This window comes from Solanum pennellii, chromosome 2, assembly GCF_001406875.1.
Source record: "Solanum pennellii chromosome 2, SPENNV200".
Classification (NCBI taxonomy): Eukaryota; Viridiplantae; Streptophyta; class Magnoliopsida; order Solanales; family Solanaceae; genus Solanum; species Solanum pennellii.
This window is the reverse complement of record NC_028638.1, coordinates 49,314,296-49,335,443: the sequence shown is the minus strand read 5'-3', so window position 1 is coordinate 49,335,443 and position 21,148 is coordinate 49,314,296. Positions and strand designations below refer to the sequence as shown.

Below are 21,148 nucleotides of genomic sequence, written 5' to 3'. Positions count from 1 at the left end.
CATATGTAAATGTAAAGATAAATCTTAGGTATAACTCAATCCCAAAAACTAGTTTATAAAGGAGGATACGAGACCAAATTCTCATCCCTTTTTTGATGTGGGAATACGCTAGTTTATGAAGAGAGGATTGTCTAAGTCCATATAAGGAGATCAAATTTCATCATTTTCTCGATGTGAAAATTCTTAACACTCCCCTACACGCCCAGATCTCGTTAACTGGAGCATTAAAACTATAATATGGGGGGCCAACATCGGTGAACAAAGAAATTAGAATGAGTCTGATTCTGATGCCATGTAGAGATAGATCTTGGGTCTAATTTAACTTCAAAAGCTAGCTTATGAAGTGAGGATTGTCCAAGTCCATAAAGAGACCAGATTCTCATTCTTTTTTCCATGTGGGAATTCTTAAAACTAAATAAAATTTATAATTCATATAATTACTTTTTAAATCATTTACATCTCATATAATGATTATTCTCACTAACATAGTAATTTATTATAATTCAAATCAATTTCTAGTTTATCATTTATATTCATCAAATTCGTTATTTTTTTTATGGGAAACTCACATAAAGCCGCTTAAAAATAATTGATTGCTCTCCATAACTATAGTTTGATAATTACAATTTGTAGCTACATGCTATATGAAGGAAATAGGAGAGCGAGATTGGGAGAGAGAGGAGTGAGACGAGAGAGAGGGGGAAAAGAGCGGGAGAAAGGTGAATTGTATATGTATATTGGTTAGATAATTGTATATTATACAGATATATATTTGTATATATGACAAGAGAGATTGGGAGAGGGAGGAGAGAGGAGCGCGAGACTGGGAGAAAGAGGAGAGAGGCGAGCGAGAGAGGTAAATTGTATATGTATATAGGTTAAAAATTGTATATTATACATATGTATTTGTATATCTTGGTGAATTATACATATACTAACATGACAAACTCGAAGTCAGCCCACGTAATTAATGTATAATATTAGTCGCAAATGGTAATTATAGCAAACTATAGCTATAATGAATAATTAAATAGTATGAGTTTGCTTAGCCACGTAATTTTCCTCTTTTTATTAGATATATTTAGAAAAATATTTTAACAAGCAGTATCGCATGACATATACTTAGTATATACATAAATCCGCCCCTAGAAATACTGATCAACTTAATGTAGTGTTCCTCGATAGCCAAATCGTTTTTCAGTTCCACAGTCACTTTCCTTCCCACTAGATCGTTGAAGTATGAGAAAAACAACATTTTTACCTCCCACACTAACCCTTGGCAGCTATAGTTTGACTTCGCCGGAGGTGGAAGTGTGTCCTATAGCTGAAAGGGGAGACTGCTTTGGCTGCCTCCCAATTTCTAATGGTATGTTTAGTACGGAGGAAAATATTTATTCACGTTTGTTGATTTAAAATATTTTTTAAATTAATTCATTTCTCTCGAATTAAAAAAATAATTTCCCTTTCAAAATTTAAAAAAAACTCTATTTTATCTTTTAATTTTTTTCTTACCCTATCCATACCTGGTAGACCCTCTCTATTAAAAAAAATATATTTAACTTTTAAAATTTTCAAATATGAAATTACTTTTTTTTTTCGTTTTTACGCCGCCCTTACCCCACCCATTCTCATTTAAAAAAATTTTATTTTTGAAAAATATTTCAAAATTTTAAAAAAAATTATTTTTTACTCCACCCCCACCCATGCCGCTACCGTCTTTTTTTTCAAAATTAATATTTTAAAAAAATATTTCAAATTTTAAATTTTCATTTTTTATGCCATCTCGCCCCGACCCTAGCCACCAATTTTGAATTTTTTTTGTCCAAGGTCAGATCTTAGGGCCGGATTTTGGAACGGTCATCAGATTCTTGTCCTAGTTTGTGTGTCGGGGTCGGATCCTACATCAATTATGGGAATTGATTTTCGGATCAGAAATTATATTCTTGAAGAGTATTTTCTTAGTCTCAAGCAAAAAAAAAAAAGAAAAAAAATATTTTTCATTCACCTATCAAACATTAGAAAATATTTTTTACTCTCTAACCAAACATGAAAAGAGAAATCACTTGTTTTCCAACAAAATATTTTCTAGAAAATTACCATCATACGAAACACACCCTAAATGCGTTGAACTTATCTAATTTATTGAAAAAATTCTAAAAAAAATCTCTATAAAATTTCAATGTCATCAATGTCCACTAAACAAAAGCAAATTAAAATCGTTTGAACTAATCAACGAGAGGAAGCACTCTTCGGTTGGTAATATAATAATATGGAGACATTTATCTAGATAATATTCATGTTTAATTTATTAAGTTGGAGTATTTTGTTTGTCAAATTTAATCTGTTGGTAGTATAAATTATGACTAGGGATTTATTTTGGGCAATTAAATTATAGCCACAAAATTTAATTTATTGCATGTGTTACTACTAATCCAACAAGAATTTGGAAAAATGAAAGAGAAGAGATATTAACTATTGGTTTAGCATTTGTTCATGCACGTATATTAATAATAAACACAATGCTTAAATTATTAAGTTATTCTTATTTATTACTCCTAGTTTTTTTTTTTTTAAGAATTGAGCAATATTTTTAGGGAAAAAAAAACGTTCCTTTAAAATTAAGCCATATTTAAAAATAATGGACTAGTTTAATTTTGAAATTTTTAAAAAGTGATAATCATTTTTGGGATGTTTTCTTTGAGCTAAACGATAATTGAAATAAAATAAAAAGTATTCTTTATTGATATTTTTTATTTATTTATTCATAATCCTAAGAATATTTTTTTTATTTGTTACTTTTAATGTATCACGGGAATTATTACTTTTCATGTTTACTCTTAATATTAAGAGATCTCTAATATTAATTATTTATGGTTCAAATCATTTTGAAAAAATTCTATTAAATATCAATTAATAAAAATAGCGCGATAAACTAGTCACGTAAATCATTAGGTTGTTTTCTGTCCGCCTGCTCTGTTTTTTTGCCTATCTACTCCTCGATCTTCATCGTGCTCCTGTGTGACTCGATACCGCAAAATAAAGATTGGACATAAGATCTAAAGATGCTTATCATACGAATAATCCGTGTGTCTATGGATATGAAATTGAAGTGGTAAGCCAAAAAACGTGAATATGTGTAAAAAAGTGTGAGTGGAGTTACATGTGATTCAGTGTATGGTATAAGGTCACATGAGAATTGTTATCAGAAATGTTGGCTTCCGTCCAAGTGGGTACTTGAGAAAATGGAGAGAATAAGTAACTTGGGTAAATGGAGAGAATAAATAATAGAGAGAAGGCTCTTTCAGAAAGGATATGAAGGAATCTTTTCATTTTTATTTTATGTTCTTTTTAAACACAAAAACATAAAAAATTGAAACGGAATTTAAGTGGTAAGTCAAAAAACGTGAGTATGTGTAAATAAGTGTGAGTGGAGTTACATGTTTATTAATGTATAGTATGAGGTCACATGAGAATTGTTATACGAAATGTTGGCTTCCGTCCAAGTGGGTACTTAGGAAAATGGAGAGAATAAGTAACTTGGGAAAATGAAGAGAATAAGTAACAGAGAGAAGACTCTTTCAGAAAGGATATGAAGGAATCTTTTTATTTTTATTTTATGTTCTTTTTAAACACAAAAACAAAAAAAAATTGAAACGGAATTGAAGTGGTAAGCCAAAAAACGTGAGTATCTGTTTAAAAAAAGTGTGAGTGGAGTTACATGTGTATCAGTGTCTGGTATAAGGTCATATGAGAATTGTTACCAGAAAGGATATGAATGAAATCTTTTTCATTTTTGTTTTATTTTCTTTTTAAACAGAATAAACAAATATTTTTTGAATGAAATTGAAGTGGTAAGCCAAAAATCGTGAGTATGTTGGAAAAGTATGATGAAATCATGTATGTATGGTATGAGGTCACATTAGAATTGTTACTAGAAAGGATATGAAGGAATCTTTTTCTTTTTTTGTTTTATTTTCTTTTTAAATAGAGTAAACAATTTTTTTATAATGAAATTGAAGTGGTAAATCAAAAATCATAAGTATTTGTGGAAAAGTGTAAGTGGAGTCACGTGTGTATGGTATGAGGTCACATTAGAATTGTTACTAGAAAAGATATGAAGGAATCTTTTCATTTTTATTTTATTTTCTTTTTAAACAGAGTAAACAAAAACAATTTGACTGGAATTGAAGTGGTAAACCAAAAAACGTGAGTATGCGTGAAAAAATATGAGTAAAGTCACGTGTGTATGGTATCAGGTCACATGAGAATTGTTGCCGAAAATGATAAGAGAGAGAGAATCTTTTCATTTTTATTTTATTTTCTTTTTTAAACAGAGTAAAAAAATAAAAAATTAGAGAGGATAAAAAATTAAGTGACTATATATATATATAGAAATGGGGAAACAAATCAACAAGCATAATTACCATTGCATAGAGCAAATTGTCTAAGGATTAAGTAGTGTTATCTGTTAAAATAATCATGGCTTTTGCATTATTATCATCACCATCGCTTGTTTCAGTTTGTGACAAAACCTTTATTAAACCTTCTTCTCTCACCCCTCCTACTCTTAGATACCACAAACTCTCTTACATTGATCAATTCTATAGCAATATGTATATTCCTTTGGCATTTTTTTACCCTAAAGTACAACAAAGAGAGGAGTCAACTGATAATGAACTATCCCAAATAGCACACTTGCTACAAACATCTCTATCAAAAACTCTAGTGTCTTACTATCCTTATGCTGGAAAATTGAGAGACAATGCTACTATTGATTGTAACGATATGGGAGCTGAGTTTTTAAGTGTTCGAATAAATTGTACCATGTCTGAAATACTTGATCATCCTGATGCATCTCAAGCAGAGAGTATAGTTTTTCCCAAAGACTTGCCTTGGGCGAATAACTATGAAGGTGGTAATTTACTTGTTGCGCAAGTAAGTAAGTTTGATTGTGGGGGAATAGCTATCAGTGTGTGCTTAGCGCACAAGATTGGTGATGGAACCTCTGCGCTTAATTTCGTTAATGATTGGTCTCGTATGACTCATAGTCCTACGACAACTACCTTGTCTCCTAAATTTGTAGGAGATTCTGTTTTCTCGTCAAATAACTATAGTCCTATTATTACGCCACAAATGTTGTCTGATGTCAGTGAATGTGTACAAAAAAGAATCATTTTTCCTACAACCAAGTTAGACGCACTTCGAGCTAAGGTAATCATACCACAAGTCCATATTATTTGCTTTTATGGTTTTTTCTTCTTCTTCATGTTTCCTGATCTATTTCAATTTATGCGACATCATTTGAAGGTAGCAGCAGAATCGGGAGTAGAAAATCCAACAAGGGCTGAAGTGGTGAGCGCGCTACTTTTCAAATGTGCAATTAAGGCAGCATCAAGTACAACTACTTCAATGCGTCCATCAAAGTTTGTTCACCTTTTGAACGTACGTAGTATGCTGAAATCTCGTCTACCTCAAAGTACCATTGGGAATATCTTGTCCAGTTTCTCCACGACAGCAACTAAGGAAGAAGACATTGAGTTGCCAGAGTTGGTTCGTAGTTTAAGGAAGGGAGTTGAGGAGGCGTACAAGAAAGATCATGTGGAACAAAATGAAATGATGTTAGAAGTAGTGGAATCGATGAGAAAAGGGAAAAAACCATATGATGATGAATATGAGAATGTGTATTCTTGTAGTAATCTTTGTAAATTTCCATTGTATAAAGTGGATTTTGGATGGGGAAAACCTGAAAGAGTTAGTTTACCAAATGGTCCGTTCAAGAATTTTTTCTTCTTGAAAGATTACAAAATTGGTGAAGGTGTGGATGCGCGGGTAATGTTGGACAAACAACATATGTCTGAATTTGAACGCGATGAGGAGCTTCTTGACCTTATTTCCTAATTGGTTACATGATTTTAGGATTTCATTTGTGTTGTGATGGCTTTGTTTTCCGTTCATCTACTAGTTCATCTTGGGGTGGTTCAATGAGATTAGTGGCTTTATGTAAACGTTTATATTGAATAATATTAGTATTTTATGTGTTACATGTGCATCTCGTATGTCAGTTAGTAACCATCTTGCTATTACAATGGATGCTTTTGTTGTAACAAGAATGAAGAATTCAACAATTTATTTATATACTAATAACTTTATTTTTAGTATTAATCTTAGAGATTGTATCAAAAAATTGTGAATTAGTAGAGTGTCTATATGTATAAACTCTTTTAAAATCAAGGAGAGTTACGTACACAAACGTCCTGAGGTATCTACTTTTATACATTGTAACTCTTAATGCTTGCGAAAGTTTATAAAATCCCATAATACTTTTATCACAATGATATTCTAAAAAAATACAATATTTGTTGATCAAATTTTAATTCAATAAAAAAAAAATTAAACATACATAAGTTGTGGTATATTAGTCTTTAATATAATTTTTTCACATAGTACAGATAATTTTCTTATGTTAAATTTGCATTTATCATTTGAACCAACATTATTACTTTGAACCATATGTTAGGCAATTTGGTGGGTAAATAAATTTGATAAAAAAAAAGAATTACGCGTCTAAGCAAACTTATACTATTTAATTACTAATTATAGCTATAGTTTGCTATAATTATCAGTCGCGACTAACATTATACATTTATTACGTGGGCTGACTTCGATTTTGTATAATTAGTCATGTTTATATATGTATAATTCACCAAGATATACAAATACATATGTATAATATACAATTTTTTAACCTTTATCCATATACAATTAACGTAGTTTATATCTATATAAAGGATACTAAATTCTCTTAAAAGACATCTCGAAAATTTCATAAAGAAGATCAAGATCTCAAATAATCTGCAAATTGATGGATTATTCATATAGAGAGGCCAAATCTAAATCATACTAGTTCGAGAAATACACCATAACGGTCCTCGAATCATGGATAAATCTTAGAGAGTAGAATCAAGGGAGCAACATATTTTTACTCACAATCTTGATGAAAAAAATCATGTTTCTTATGGTTTATTCATTTTCCATATATTTAAAATTTGTTGCAAACAATATTCTCTAATCAAGGACTTCTTTTTCTTAAAAAAAAAAAGATAAAAGAAGAAAAAGAAACAAAGAAAAGCAAAGACAAGAAAGAAAAAGAAAAAAATGGATGAAGTAAATAGATTTTCTAAGTTGAAGAAGATGAAGAAAAGGTAATTGCATTTTTTATTTGGGTGAAGAAGATAATGGGAAAGATGATGTAATTTAATTAAATAATTAATATTAAATAAATATAATGACACCTGAGACGTTATAGCTGATTATGGCAGTGAAAAGATTGGGTCGCGCGCCCCATTTTCGTGATAACAACCCAGACGAGTAAATGGGTCATTTACAAAGATATTAATTAGTTCCATTGGGTGATAGGACAGTTCTAAAATTAAGGTATCTTTATGCAAATACGAGACAACTTTAAGAGTGACTTTATGTCTTTTCTCTTATTAAAAAAGAAACAACTACTCTGACATGACTTTGTTTTTTGGGCGAGTTTCGAAGCGAGGTGTATCAAAAACGCTCTCAGGTGTAAATTAAAAACATAGGCGTAAGTCCTAAAATTTGAGGCGTAAGCCTTGAACATAAAAACGCAAGTCTTGGGCGTAAAAACGTATGCCCAGGTGTTTTTATTTTAGTTTTTTAAAAAAAAAATTGTTTTTAAATCATATTTTTATTATTGGTTTAATGATATTTTTCAAATAATAATTATAACACTTTTTTCTTCATCAATTATGGGAGTTGATTTTCAGATCAGAAAATTATATTCTTGAAGAGTATTTTCTTAGTCTCAAGCAAAAAAAAAGGAAGATATTTTCTAAAAAATATTTTTCATTTTCATTCACCTATCAAACATTAGAAAATATTTTTTACTCTCTAACCAAACATGAAAAGAGAAATCACTTGTTTTCCAACAAAATATTTTCTAGAAAATTACCATCATACGAAACACACCCTAAATGCATCGAACTTATCTAATTTATTGAAAAAATTCTAAAAAATATCTCTATAAAATTTCAATGTCATCAATGTCCACTAAACAAAAGCAAATTAAAATCGTTTGAACTAATCAACGAGAGGAAGCACTCTTCGGTTGGTAATATAATAATATGGAGACATTTATCTAGATAATATTCATGTTTAATTTATTAAGTTGGAGTATTTTGTTTGTCAAATTTAATCTGTTGGTAGTATAAATTATGACTAGGGATTTATTTTGGGCAATTAAATTTTAGCCACAAAATTTAATTTATTGCATGTGTTACTACTAATCCAACAAGAATTTGGAAAAATGAAAGAGAAGAGATATTAACTATTGGTTTAGCATTTGTTCATGCACGTATATTAATAATAAACACAATGCTTAAATTATTAAGTTATTCTTATTTATTACTCCTAGTTTTTTTTTTTTTTTAGAATTGAGCAATATTTTTAGGGAAAAAAAACGTTCCTTTAAAATTAAGCCATATTTAAAAATAATGGACTAGTTTAATTTTGAAATTTTTAAAAAGTGATAATCATTTTTGGGATGTTTTCTTTGAGCTAAACGATAATTGAAATAAAATAAAAAGTATTCTTTATTGATATTTTTTATTTATTTATTCATAATCCTAAGAATATTTTTTTTATTGGTTACTTTTAATGTATCACGGAAATTCTTTTCATGTTTACTCTTAATATTAAGAGATCTCTAATATTAATTATTTATGATTCAAATCATTTTGAAAAAATTCTATTAAATATCAATTAATAAAAATAGCGCGATAAACTAGTCACGTAAATCATTAGGTTGTTTTCTGTCCACCTACTCTGTTTTTTTGCCTATCTACTCCTCGATCTTCATCGTGCTCCTGTGTGACTCGATACCGCAAAATAAAGATTGGACATAAGATCTAAAGATGCTTATCATACGAATAATCCGTGTGTCCATGGATATGAAATTGAAGTGGTAAGCCAAAAAACGTGAATATGTGTAAAAAAGTTACATGTGATTCAGTGTATGGTATAAGGTCACATGAGAATTGTTATCAGAATGTTGGCTTCCGTCCAAGTGGGTACTTGGAAAAATGGAGAAAATAAGTAACTGAGAGAAGGCTCTTTCAAAAAGGATATGAAGGAATCTTTTTATTTTATTTTATGTTCTTTTTAAACACAGATACAAAAAAAATTGTAACGGAATTGAAGTGGTAAGCCAAAAAACGTGAGTATGTGTAAAAAAGTGTGAGTGGAGTTACATGTGTATCAGTGTATGGTATAAGGTCACATGAGAATTGTTATCAGAAATGTTGGCTTCCGTCCAAGTGGGTACTTGAGAAAATGGAGAGAATAAGTAACTTGGGTAAATGGAGAGAATAAATAATAGAAAGAAGGCTCTTTCAGAAAGGATATGAAGGAATCTTTTCATTTTTATTTTATGTTCTTTTTAAACACAAAAACATAAAAAATTAAAACGGAATTTAAGTGGTAAGTCAAAAAACGTGAGTATGTGTAAATAAGTGTGAGTGGAGTTACATGTGTATCAGTGTATAGTATAAGGTCACATAAGAATTGTTATCAGAAATGTTGGCTTCCGTCCAAGTGGGTACTTGGGAAAATGGAGAAAATAAGTAACTGAGAGAAGGCTCTTTCAGAAAGGATATGAAGGAATCTTTTCATTTTTATTCTATGTTCTTTTTAAACACAAAAACAAAAAAATTGTAACGTAATTGAAGTGGTAAGCCAAAAAACGTGAGTATGTGTAAAAAAGTGTGAGTAGAGTTACATGTGTATCAGTGTATAGTATAAGGTCACATGAGAATTGTTATCAGAAATGTTGGCTTCCGTCCAAGTGGGTACTTGAGAAAATGGAGAGAATAAGTAACTTGGGAAAATGGAGAGAATAAGTAACTGAGAGAAGGCTCTTTCAGAAAGGATATGAAGGAATCTTTTCATTTTTATTTTATGTTCTTTTCAAACACAAAAACAAAAAAATTGTAATGGAATTGAAGCGGTAAGCCAAAAAACATGAATATGTGTAAAAAAGTGTGAGTGAGTTACATGTGTATCAGTGTATCGTATAAGGTCACATGAGAATTGTTATAAAAAATGTTGGCTTCCGTCCAAGTGGGTACTTGGGAAAATGGAGAGAATAAGTAACTTGGGAAAATGGAGAGAATAAGTAACAGAGAGAAGGCTCTTTCAGAAAGGATATGAAGGAATCTTTTCATTTTTATATTTATGTTCTTTTTAAACACAAAAACAAAAACAAAAAATTGTAACGGAATTGAAGTGGTAACCCAAAAAACGTGAGTATGCATGGAAAAGTGTGAGTGAAGTCATGTGTGTATGGTATGACGTCACATTAGAATTGTTACAAGAAAGGATATGAACAAAATCTTTTTCATTTTTGTTTTATTTTCTTTTTAAACAGAATAAACAAAAAAAATTTTTGAATGAAATTGAAGTAGTAAGTCAAAAATCATGAGTATGTTGGAAAAGTATGATGGAGTCACGTTTGTATGGTATGAGATCACATTAGAATTGTTACCAGAAAGGATATAAAAGAATCTTTTTCATTTTTGTTTTATTTTCTTTTTAAATTGAGTAAACAAATTAATGGAATTGAAGTGGTAAACCAAAAATCATAAGTATGTGCGAAAAAGTGTAAGTGGAGTCACGTGTGTATGATATGAGGTCACATTAGAATTGTTACTAGAAAAGATATGAAGGAATCTTTTCATTTTTATTTTATTTTCTTTTTAAATAGAGTAAACAAAAAAAAATTGACTGGAATTGAAGTGGTAAGCCAAAAAACGTGAGTATGCATGAAAAAGTGTGAGTGAAGTCACGTGTGTATGGTATGAGGTCACATGAAAATTATTGCCGAAAATGATATAAGAGAATCTTTTCATTTTTATTTTATTATCTTTTTTAAACAGAGTAAAAAAAAATTAAGTGTATATATATATGAGAAATGGGGAAACAAATCATCAAACATAATTACCATTGCATAGAGCAAATTGTCTAAGGATTAAGTAGTGTTATCTGTTAAATTAATCATGGCTTTTGCATTATTATCATCACCATCACTTGTTTCAGTTTGTGACAAAACCTTTATCAAACCTTCTTCTCTCACCCCTCCTACTCTTAGATACCACAAACTCTCTTACATTGATCAATTCTATAGCAATTTGTATATTCCTTTGGCATTTTTTTACCCTAAAGTACAACAAAGAGAGGAGTCAGATAATTCTCATGAACTTTGTCATATAGCTAGCTTGCTACAAACATCTCTATCAAAAACTCTAGTCTCTTACTATCCTTATGCTGGAAAATTGAGAGACAATGCTACTATTGATTGTAACGATATGGGAGCTGAGTTTTTGAGTGTTCGAATAAATTGTACCATGTCTGAAATACTTGATCATCCTGATGCATCTCAAGCAGAGAGTATTGTTTTTCCCAAGGACTTGCCTTGGGCGAATAACTATGAAGGTGGTAATTTACTTGTGGCACAAGTAAGTAAGTTTGATTGTGGGGGAATAGCTATCAGTATGTGCTTAGCGCACAAGATTGGTGATGGAACCTCTACGCTTAATTTCGTTAATGATTGGTCTCGTATGACTCATAGTCCTACGACAACTACCTTGTCTCCTAAATTTGTAGGAGATTCTGTTTTCTCGTCAAATAACTATAGTCCTATTATTACGCCACAAATGTTGTCTGATGTCAGTGAGTGTGTACAAAAAAGAATCATTTTTCCTACAGCCAAGTTAGACGCACTTCGAGCTAAGGTAATCATACCACAACTCCATTATTATTTGCTTTTATGGTTTCTTCTTCTTCTTCATGTTTTCTGATCTATTTCAATTTATGCGACATCATTTGAAGGTAGCAGCAGAATCAGGAGTAGAAAATCCAACTAGGGCTGAAGTGGTGAGCGCGCTACTTTTCAAATGTGCAATTAAGGCAGCATCAAGTACAACTACTTCAATGCGTCCATCAAAGTTTGTTCACCTTTTGAACGTACGTAGTATGCTGAAATCTCGTCTACCTCAAAGTACCATTGGGAATATCTTGTCCAGTTTCTCCACAACAGCAACTAAGGAAGAAGACATTGAGTTGCCAGAGTTGGTTCGTAGTTTAAGGAAGGGAGTTGAGGAGGCGTACAAGAAAGATCATGTGGAACAAAATGAATTTATGTTAGAAGTAGTAGAATCAATGAGAAAGGGGAAAAAACCATATGATGATGATGATCAGAATGTGTATTCTTGTAGTAATCTTTGTAAATTTCCATTGTATAAAGTGGATTTTGGATGGGGAAAACCTGAAAGAGTTAGTTTACCAAATGGTCCGTTCAAGAATTTTTTCTTCTTGAAAGATTACAAAATTGGTGAAGGTGTGGATGCGCGGGTAATGTTGGACAAACAACATATGTCTGAATTTGAACGCGATGAGGAGCTTCTTGACCTTATTTCCTAATTGGTTACATGATTTTAGGATTTCATTTGTGTTGTGATGGCTTTGTTTTCCGTTCATCTACTAGTTCATCTTGGGGTGGTTCAATGAGATTAGTGGCTTTATGTAAATGTTTATATTGAATAATATTAGTATTTTATGTGTTACATGTGCACCTCGTATGTCAGTTAGTAACCATCTTGCTATTACAATGGATGCTTTTGTTGTAACAAGAATGAAGAATTCAACAATTTATTTATGTACTAATAACTTTATTTTTAGTATTAATCTTAGAGATTGTATCAAACAATTGTGAATTAGTAGAGTGTCTATATGTATAAACTCTTTTAAAATCAAGGAGAGTTACGTACACAAACGTCCTGAGGTATCTACTTTTATACCTTGTAACTCTGAATGCTTGCGAAAGTTTATAAAATCCCATAATACTTTTATCACAATGATATTCTAAAAAATACAATATTTATTGATCAAACTTTAATTCAATAAAAAAAATAAAATTAAACATATATATGTTGTGGTATATTAGTCTTTAATATAGTTTTTCTTACATAGTATAGACAATCTTCTCACGTTAAACTTGCATTTATCATTCATACGATTGAGAAGACGAACCAACATTATTACTTTGAACCACATGTTAGGTAATTTGGTGGGTAAATAAATTTGATAAAAAAAAAAAGGGAAAATTACGGCTAAGCAAACTTATACTATTTAATTACTCATTATAGCTATAGTTTGCTATAATTACCACGCGCGACTAACATTATACATTTATTACGTGGGCTGACTTCGATTTTGTATAATTAGTCATGTTTGTATATGTATAATTCACCAAGACATACAAATACATATGTATAATATACAATTTTTTAACCTATATCTATATACAATTTACCTCTCTCCCACTCGTTGCCCTCTCTTGCTCGCCTCTAGGGGTGTGCAAAAACCGAACCGACCAATAAACCGAACCGATAAAATGTTATTGGGTTATTGTTATTGGGTGATTGGGTTATTGGGTTTTTAATGGGTTTAGAAAAAATAATTATTGGGTAATTGGGTCGATTTCGGTTTTTTCTATTGGGTTATTGGGTAAACCGATAACCCAATAAGACTATAGTTATTTACTACTTTACCCTTCCTCAATATTAAATATACATAATTTAATACATAAATAGATTCAATATTAGCTTTTCAGGCTATGTGATTTTTTGGTTAGGAAATTGGTGAGAACTTTGTTGATTATCTGGTGGATCAAGTAACTGTTCAAGATTGTCTCATTGAAATATTTTATTTTCGTTTTAATTCTAGTTCGTAATTGTAGGCGATAGCTTTTGCAAGTTTGTGAATGTTAGTAATTTGATCAACATTCAAAGTTTTCTATTATGTTTTGGCGGTAAGTTGGTAACATGTAATTATAACATACGTACTATTATGTATTATTTGATCGACATTTTCTTATTGGGTTAACCGAAACCGAACCGATAACATCATAAACCGATAAACCAATAAAAAATTTCTTATTGGTTTGTTATTGGGTTAACATATTTTAAAACCGAAAACCGATAAACCGAACCGATTATATGTAAAACCGAATCGAACCAACCGATGCACACCCCTACTCGCCTCTATCCCCCCTCTCAATCTCGCTCACCTCTCTCGTCCCTCTCCCAATCTCGCTTGCCATTTATACAAATGTTATGTATAATATACAGTTATATACAATTACATACAATCTTGGAGGCTACTCAACCCTAAACCCTAGTTTATGTCTATATAAAGGATACTAAATTCTCTTGAAAGACATCTCAGAAATTTCATAAAGAGATTAAGATCTCGAATACTCCGCAAATTGATTGATTTTTTATATAGAGAGGTCAAATCTAAATTATGCTAGTTCGAGAAATACGCCACTAACGGCCCTCGAATCATGGATAAATCTTGGGAGAGTAGAATCACGGAATTAACAGATTTGTACTCGCAATCTATCTTGATGAATAAAATCATGTTTATTAGAAATTTTCAAACTGAACTTGAGCAGCCATTGATGAGGCTGTGAAGTTCTGTAACCAAAAACAGTAATGTATATTCTTAAGATTGTATTGTAGAAGATGATTGATTGATTGCATTAATCACCCAAGAGGTGTATATATACATGTGATTTGTATGAATCAATCTAGTGGAGAAAGAAAAGAGTAACTAATCTAACAATCTAACAAACTAATTAGTTATGTAACTAACTATGACATCATCAACTATAAAATGGAAAGCAACTAACTAACTAACTACTTGAAATAAGTAATACACATGTTTTAATTATGAATGTTAATACCCCTCCTCAAGTTGGAGGTGATGATTTCACAGCCAACTTGCGCAAAATGGCTGAATGCTTGATGCCAGTGAGGGCCTTGGTAAGAATGTCAGCAAGCTGATTAGAAGTAGACACATGATGCAAAGAAATCAACCCCTCCTGAAGCTTATTACGTACGAAATGACAATCCACTTCAATGTGTTTAGTTCTCTCATGAAACACAGGATTATGAGTAATGTGGATTGCAGATTGACTGTCACAATAAACACTAATAGGAGAGGAAACAGAGATAGTTAGTTCAGTGAGCAATCTGTGAATCCAAGTTAACTCTCCTACAACCTTTCTGAGTGACCTATACTCTGCTTCTGCTGATGATAGTGAAACTGTCTCTTGCTTCTTAGATTTCCAGCTAATAGGACTGTTACCAAGCAACACTAAGTAGCCACTGACTGACTTCCTTGAGTCTGGACATGATGCCCAATCTGAATCACAAAAGGCTTGGACTGTACAATCAGGATTCTTGGATAACTGAACTCCTAAAGTAGTATCTTGTTTGAGGTATCTAAGTAGATGATAAGCTGCTTGTAAATGTGGAGTTCGTGGATCCTGCATGAATTGGCTTAAGTGTTGAACACTAAAAGCTATGTCCAATCTAGTATTAGTTAAGAAATTCAACTTGCCTATCAACTTTCTGTAGAAAGTAGGATCAGACAAAGGAGTTCCTTCCTTGGCTTTCAATTTAACAGTAGGATCCAAAGGAGATGATAGAGGTGTATAATTGAAACAATCATATTCTTTGAGTAAGTCTAAAGTAAACTTCCTCTGAGAGATAAGTACTCCATCTGTTGTATCAAGAATCTCCAGGCCCAGAAAATAGTGAAGCCTTCCAAGATCTTTGATCTTAAAAGTGTTGTCTAGATATACTTTGAGATGTGCAATCTCAGTTGTGTCTGTCCCTGTCAAAATGACATCATCTACATATACTGCAACAAATACAGCTAAGGAACCTTCCTTTCTGTAAAACAAAGAATGATCAAAATGTGAATGTGAGTAACCTCTAGATGACAATGCCTCAGTTAGTTTAGAATACCACTGCCTACTTGCTTGTTTGAGGCCATAAAGAGACTTTTTCAGCTTACAAACTAGCTCTGAATTAGGTACTTCAAGTCCTGGAGGTAATTTCATGTAAACCTCTTCATGAAGATCTCCATGAAGGAATGCATTATTTACATCAAGTTGAAACATACTCCAACCCTTCTTTACTGCACATGCTATCAAAGTTCTCACTGTGGTCATCTTGACTACAGGTGAATAAGTCTCAGTGTAATCAATTCCAGCCTGTTGTGTATACCCCTTTACAACCAGTCGTGCCTTGAACCTTTCTATGCTTCCATCTGCTTTGTGTTTTACTTTGTATACCCACCTACATCCAACTGCTTGCTTGTTTGGTGGTAAAGTAACAAGATCCCAAGTATCATTATCATATAATGCTTCAAATTCTTGTATCATGGCCTTTTGCCATGCAGGATTCAGTGATGCTTCCTCATATGATGATGGCTCACTATCATGACAAATGTTCTCAACGAGTGACTGACTAGTAGATGCAATGACTTCAGGAGATATATGATGGTGTTTGGTAAACAATGCAGTAAGAGATAGATTGTTATTGAGCTCTGTGTTTTGTGTGTTGGAGTTGACTGATTTTAGTCTTGGGATATTGACAACATAGTCTTTCAAATGTGATGGTATTTTGTTTTCCCTATGAGATCTTCTCTGTACTATTGTGGGAGTATTGTGTTGAGATGATGTTGAAGAGGTAATAGGAGCATTGGAAGGTATACTGGAATTTTGAGTAATGTGAGAAGATATATGAGGAGGAGTTGTATCAGTCACACTGTCACAATCATTTACACAGCCTTTATATGAATCTAAATCAGTATAATCAGAAGATGGAAAAGACTTCAAAACAGAAGGAAAGGAAGAACTTTCAGTTGATAAAGCAAAAGGAAAAACATGTTCATGGAAAATCACATCTCTGGAGATATGTATCTTCTTTGTAGCCAGACTCATCACCTTATAACCTTTTGTTCCAAAAAGATATCCTAAGAAAATGTGTGGAGTGGTTCTTGGTTCAAATTTGTCTCTAAGTACCTTTGGAATAGTAGGATAACAAAGACAACCAAAAGATCTAAGCTGACTATAGTTTGGTTTCTTATTGTACAACACTTCATATGGACACTTATTTTTCAAATAACTTGATGGAAGTCTGTTAATAAGATGTGTAGCTGTTAGGACACACTCTCCCCAGTATCTTATAGGCAGTTTAGATTGGAATAGAAGTGCTCTAGCTGTTTCCAACAAGTATTTATGTTTTCTTTCCACTATACTGTTTTGTTGAGGTGTGTAAGGACAAGTTTTCTGGTGGGTAATCCCTTTGGATAAAAGAAATTGTTGTGTTTCATTATTACCAAACTCTAGTCCATTATCTGTTCTAATGCTTTTCACTGTGGTATTAAACTGATTCTCCACCATGACTGTAAAATTTTTTAAAACTTGTAATGCATTACTCTTGGTGCTTAAGAGTTGTGTCCAAGTTGATCTACTATAATCATCCACCAATGTAATGAAATATCTGTAGTTATCATAAGTGGATGCATGATAAGGTCCCCATAAGTCAATGTGTAGTAGTTCAAAAATGAATTTGGTTTGGCTGTTACTATGATTAAAAGGTAGCCTTTGTTGTCTTGACATTGGACAAATGTTGCAGGAGAAAGGTTGTTTGGGAGAAAAAATAACTGGTAAGTCAGTAATACTTTTCATCTTAGCAAAAGGTACATGGCCAAGTCTATTGTGCCATAACAAATCTACATTATCTCCTGCAACACTACAAGAGTTGTGATCATCCAGAACATTCGTATTATTAGAAGAAGATTTACACTTAGGTGGAACAGAATTAGAAATCAACACTTTGAACTGATCTGGAAGACAAGAACTAGCAGAAAAGGAATTACATGTTTCATCTTTAGTGGAACTAGAAAATGGTCTATTATTAGGAAAACAACAGCATATCTGACATGTATTGACCTTATTAGAAGCCTTCAAACACTTTGTGCACAAGAAGTAAAGCCCATCTCTACAATTACCAAGAACCTGAGGCCTCTTCACTAAAGGGGCCTGCAATAGACACAATGCATTAGTGAACATGACTATGCACTTCATTGTAGTAGTTAGGGATTGAACTGAAACTAGATTATACTTAAAAGAAGGCACATATAAAACTTGATGTAAAATGATGCTAGGTGTGACTGGTACATCCCCAAATTCTGTTACTTTGACTTTGTATCCATTTGGAAGAGAAACAAGTATGGGAAAAGGCAAGGTTTTAATGTTCATTAGAGAGTCTCTACTAAAGGTTATATGGTTTGATGCTCCTGAGTCAATGATCCACAAATTAGCACTTGATTCGAAACATTTGCAAGATGGATTGTCAACAAGAGTAGAGGAAGAACAAATCACAGTACCTGCAAAATTCATTGATCCAGCAGCCACACCAGAAGCATTGTTAGTACCAGTATCTTCTCCCATATTCCCATTTTGGAAATGTTGCAATAGATTCATGATCTGTCCATATTGCTCTTTTGTGAAATTAACATTCTTTGAGATGTCACCTTGAGACTGTGATTGTTCCTCTCCATTACCAGACACCATATCACCTATAGTACCATGTACATTTGCTACCACTCTTCTTCCTTTGTAATTTGTGCCTTGTTGTCTAGAACTCTGACTACCATTGTAATTTCCTGATCTATTATTTTGATTATTATTGTTTTGGGGATACCCATGCAGCTTGTAACACTTATCTTTGATGTGCCCAGTCCTCTTACAGTAGTCACATACTATGACATTCCTGTTGTTGTTTGGATAAAAACTCCCTCCTGAATTACTGTTAATATCACTATGATTTCCATGGCCATTTGCATAGTTGTTTCCTTGAAAATTTGTTCTAAAAGGTCTTCCTCCATGACCTTTGTTATCAACAGCTTTAACATTCAGGGAAACAGAATCTGTTCTACCAACAGGCTTGAGCTCTCTTTGCTTTTCCTCTTGGATTAGTAATGAGAAAGCCTGCCCCATGGATGGAAGAGGATTCATCATGAGAATGTTTCCTCTTATCACTGTGTACACTTCATTTAATCCCATAAGAAAATGAATTAGACGCCTATCTTGCTCAGCCTTGTATATACCATCCTTCGCACCACATACACATACACAGCTACAATGATTTTTCACATTCAAAGTATTCAATTCTTCCCACAACTTCTTCATTCTTGTGTAATAGACAGTGATGTCCAAAACTCCTTGTGTGAGATCATTGATCTCCTTTTGGATTTGATACAATTTTGCTCCATTGGTTTGATCATACCTATCTTCCAACTCCTTCCATAACTCAGCAGAATTGCTAACATATTCCACACTGTCTGAAACTTCTTTGATTAAAGAGTTTAGTATCCAAGATGTCACCATATCATCACATCTTTGCCATTGACGTAATTGAGATGGATTGTTGTTTGGTTTCTCACAACTTCCATCAATGAAGCCCAACTTATTTTTCACTGACAAGGCTCTCATAACACCTCTTCTCCAAGACCTATATCCTGTTCCATCAAATTGAACAGGAACAAGCATCATCCCTGGATTATCCGAGGGATGTACATACAGAACACCATTTGTATCGCTTCCAGATGTGACAGATCCTTCAGACGTGGATGCTGCAGCTTCAACAGCCATCACAACTAAGCTTATTGTAAGTCGTTCGATAAGCAAAAGAAGAAGAGAAACAGAGATGCAAAAGAAGAGCAACAAGGATGAAAAGTTTCTGGAAAGCAAATGCAACCAACAGAGTAATTTCAAGATCTATTATCGATTGATACAATCAACCAAAAAACACGTAACTAAACCAAAAGAGAAGAGAGCAATTCACTGTGCTCTGATACCATATTAGAAATCTTCAAACTGAACTTGAGCAGCCATTGATGAGGCTGTGAAGTTCTGTAACCAAAAACAGTAATGTATATTCTTAAGATTGTATTGTAGAAGATGATTGATTGATTGCATTAATCACCCAAGAGGTGTATATATACATGTGATTTGTATGAATCAATCTAGTGGAGAAAGAAAAGAGTAACTAATCTAACAATCTAACAAACTAATTAGTTATGTAACTAACTATGACATCATCAACTATAAAATGGAAAGCAACTAACTAACTAACTACTTGAAATAAGTAATACACATGTTTTAATTATGAATGTTAATAATGTTTCTTCATATTCTATTTGTATGGTTTATTTATTTTCCATATGTTTTAAAATTTGTTACAAACAATATTCACTAATCAATGGACTTCTTTTTCTGAAGAAAAAAAAAGTTATAAAAGAAGAAAAAGAAACGAAGAAAAGCAAAGACAAGAAAAAAAAGTGATAAAAATGGATGTAGTAAATAGATTTTCTAAGTTGAAGAAGATGAAGAAAAGGTAATTGGATTTTTGATTTGGGTGAAGAAGATAATTGGAAAGATGATGTAAATTAATTAAATAATTAATATTAAAGAAATCTGACACCTGAGACTTTATAGCTGATTATGGCAGTGAAAAGATTGGGTCACGCGCCCCATTTGCGTGGTAACAACACAGATGAGTAAATGAGTCAAAATGACCCATTTACAGAGATATTAATTAGTTCCATGGGGTGATAGAATAGTTTCAAAGTTAAGGTGTCTTCATGCAAATACGAAACAACTTTAAGGATAACTTTATGTTTTTTCTCTTTTTAAAAAAGAAACAACTACTCTGACATGACCTTGTTTTTTGGGCAAGTCCCAAGGCGAGTTTCGGAGCGAGGTGTATCAAAAACGCTCTCGCGTGTAAATTAAAAACGTTGGCGTAAGTCCTAAAATTTGAGGCGTAAACACTGAACATAAAAACGCAAGTCTTAGGCGTAAAAACGTATGCCCGGGTATTTTTATATTAGTTTTTAAATTATTTTTTTTTGCTTTAAATCATATTTTTATTATTGGTTTAATGATATTTTTCAAGTAATAATTATAATACGTTTTTTTTCATTATTGATTATTAATACTAATCTCAAATAAAAATCATAAATCATTAAAATGTTTACTTTTGCTTATTTTATTAGTAATAAAACTATAAATTTAAATATACATGATACTACGCCTCGTAGATCCATGGGACTTACAAGTTACACCCGTGTCTCGAAGCTTACGCCTCGCCCCGTACTATATGAAACGTCTCGCCTCGCGTCCCCACCTTTTAAAACACTGCTC

General features: G+C 32.2%; 2 protein-coding genes across 2 annotated transcripts; both read left to right on the top strand.

Moving 5' to 3' along the window:
- The first annotated feature begins 4,397 nt into the window (after window positions 1-4,397).
- Window positions 4,398-6,086, top strand: LOC107010618 (acylsugar acyltransferase 3-like). The gene is made up of 2 exons (XM_015209896.2): window positions 4,398-5,211; window positions 5,308-6,086. Exons 1-2 carry the CDS (start codon window positions 4,480-4,482, stop codon window positions 5,896-5,898), a joined length of 1,323 nt encoding a protein of 440 aa, XP_015065382.1. The 5' UTR covers window positions 4,398-4,479; the 3' UTR covers window positions 5,899-6,086.
- Window positions 6,087-11,028: 4,942 nt separating this feature from the next.
- On the top strand, window positions 11,029-12,689 carry LOC107010609 (acylsugar acyltransferase 3-like). The gene is made up of 2 exons (XM_015209888.2): window positions 11,029-11,813; window positions 11,911-12,689. Exons 1-2 carry the CDS (start codon window positions 11,079-11,081, stop codon window positions 12,499-12,501), a joined length of 1,326 nt encoding a protein of 441 aa, XP_015065374.1. The 5' UTR covers window positions 11,029-11,078; the 3' UTR covers window positions 12,502-12,689.
- The last annotated feature ends 8,459 nt before the right edge of the window (window positions 12,690-21,148 follow it).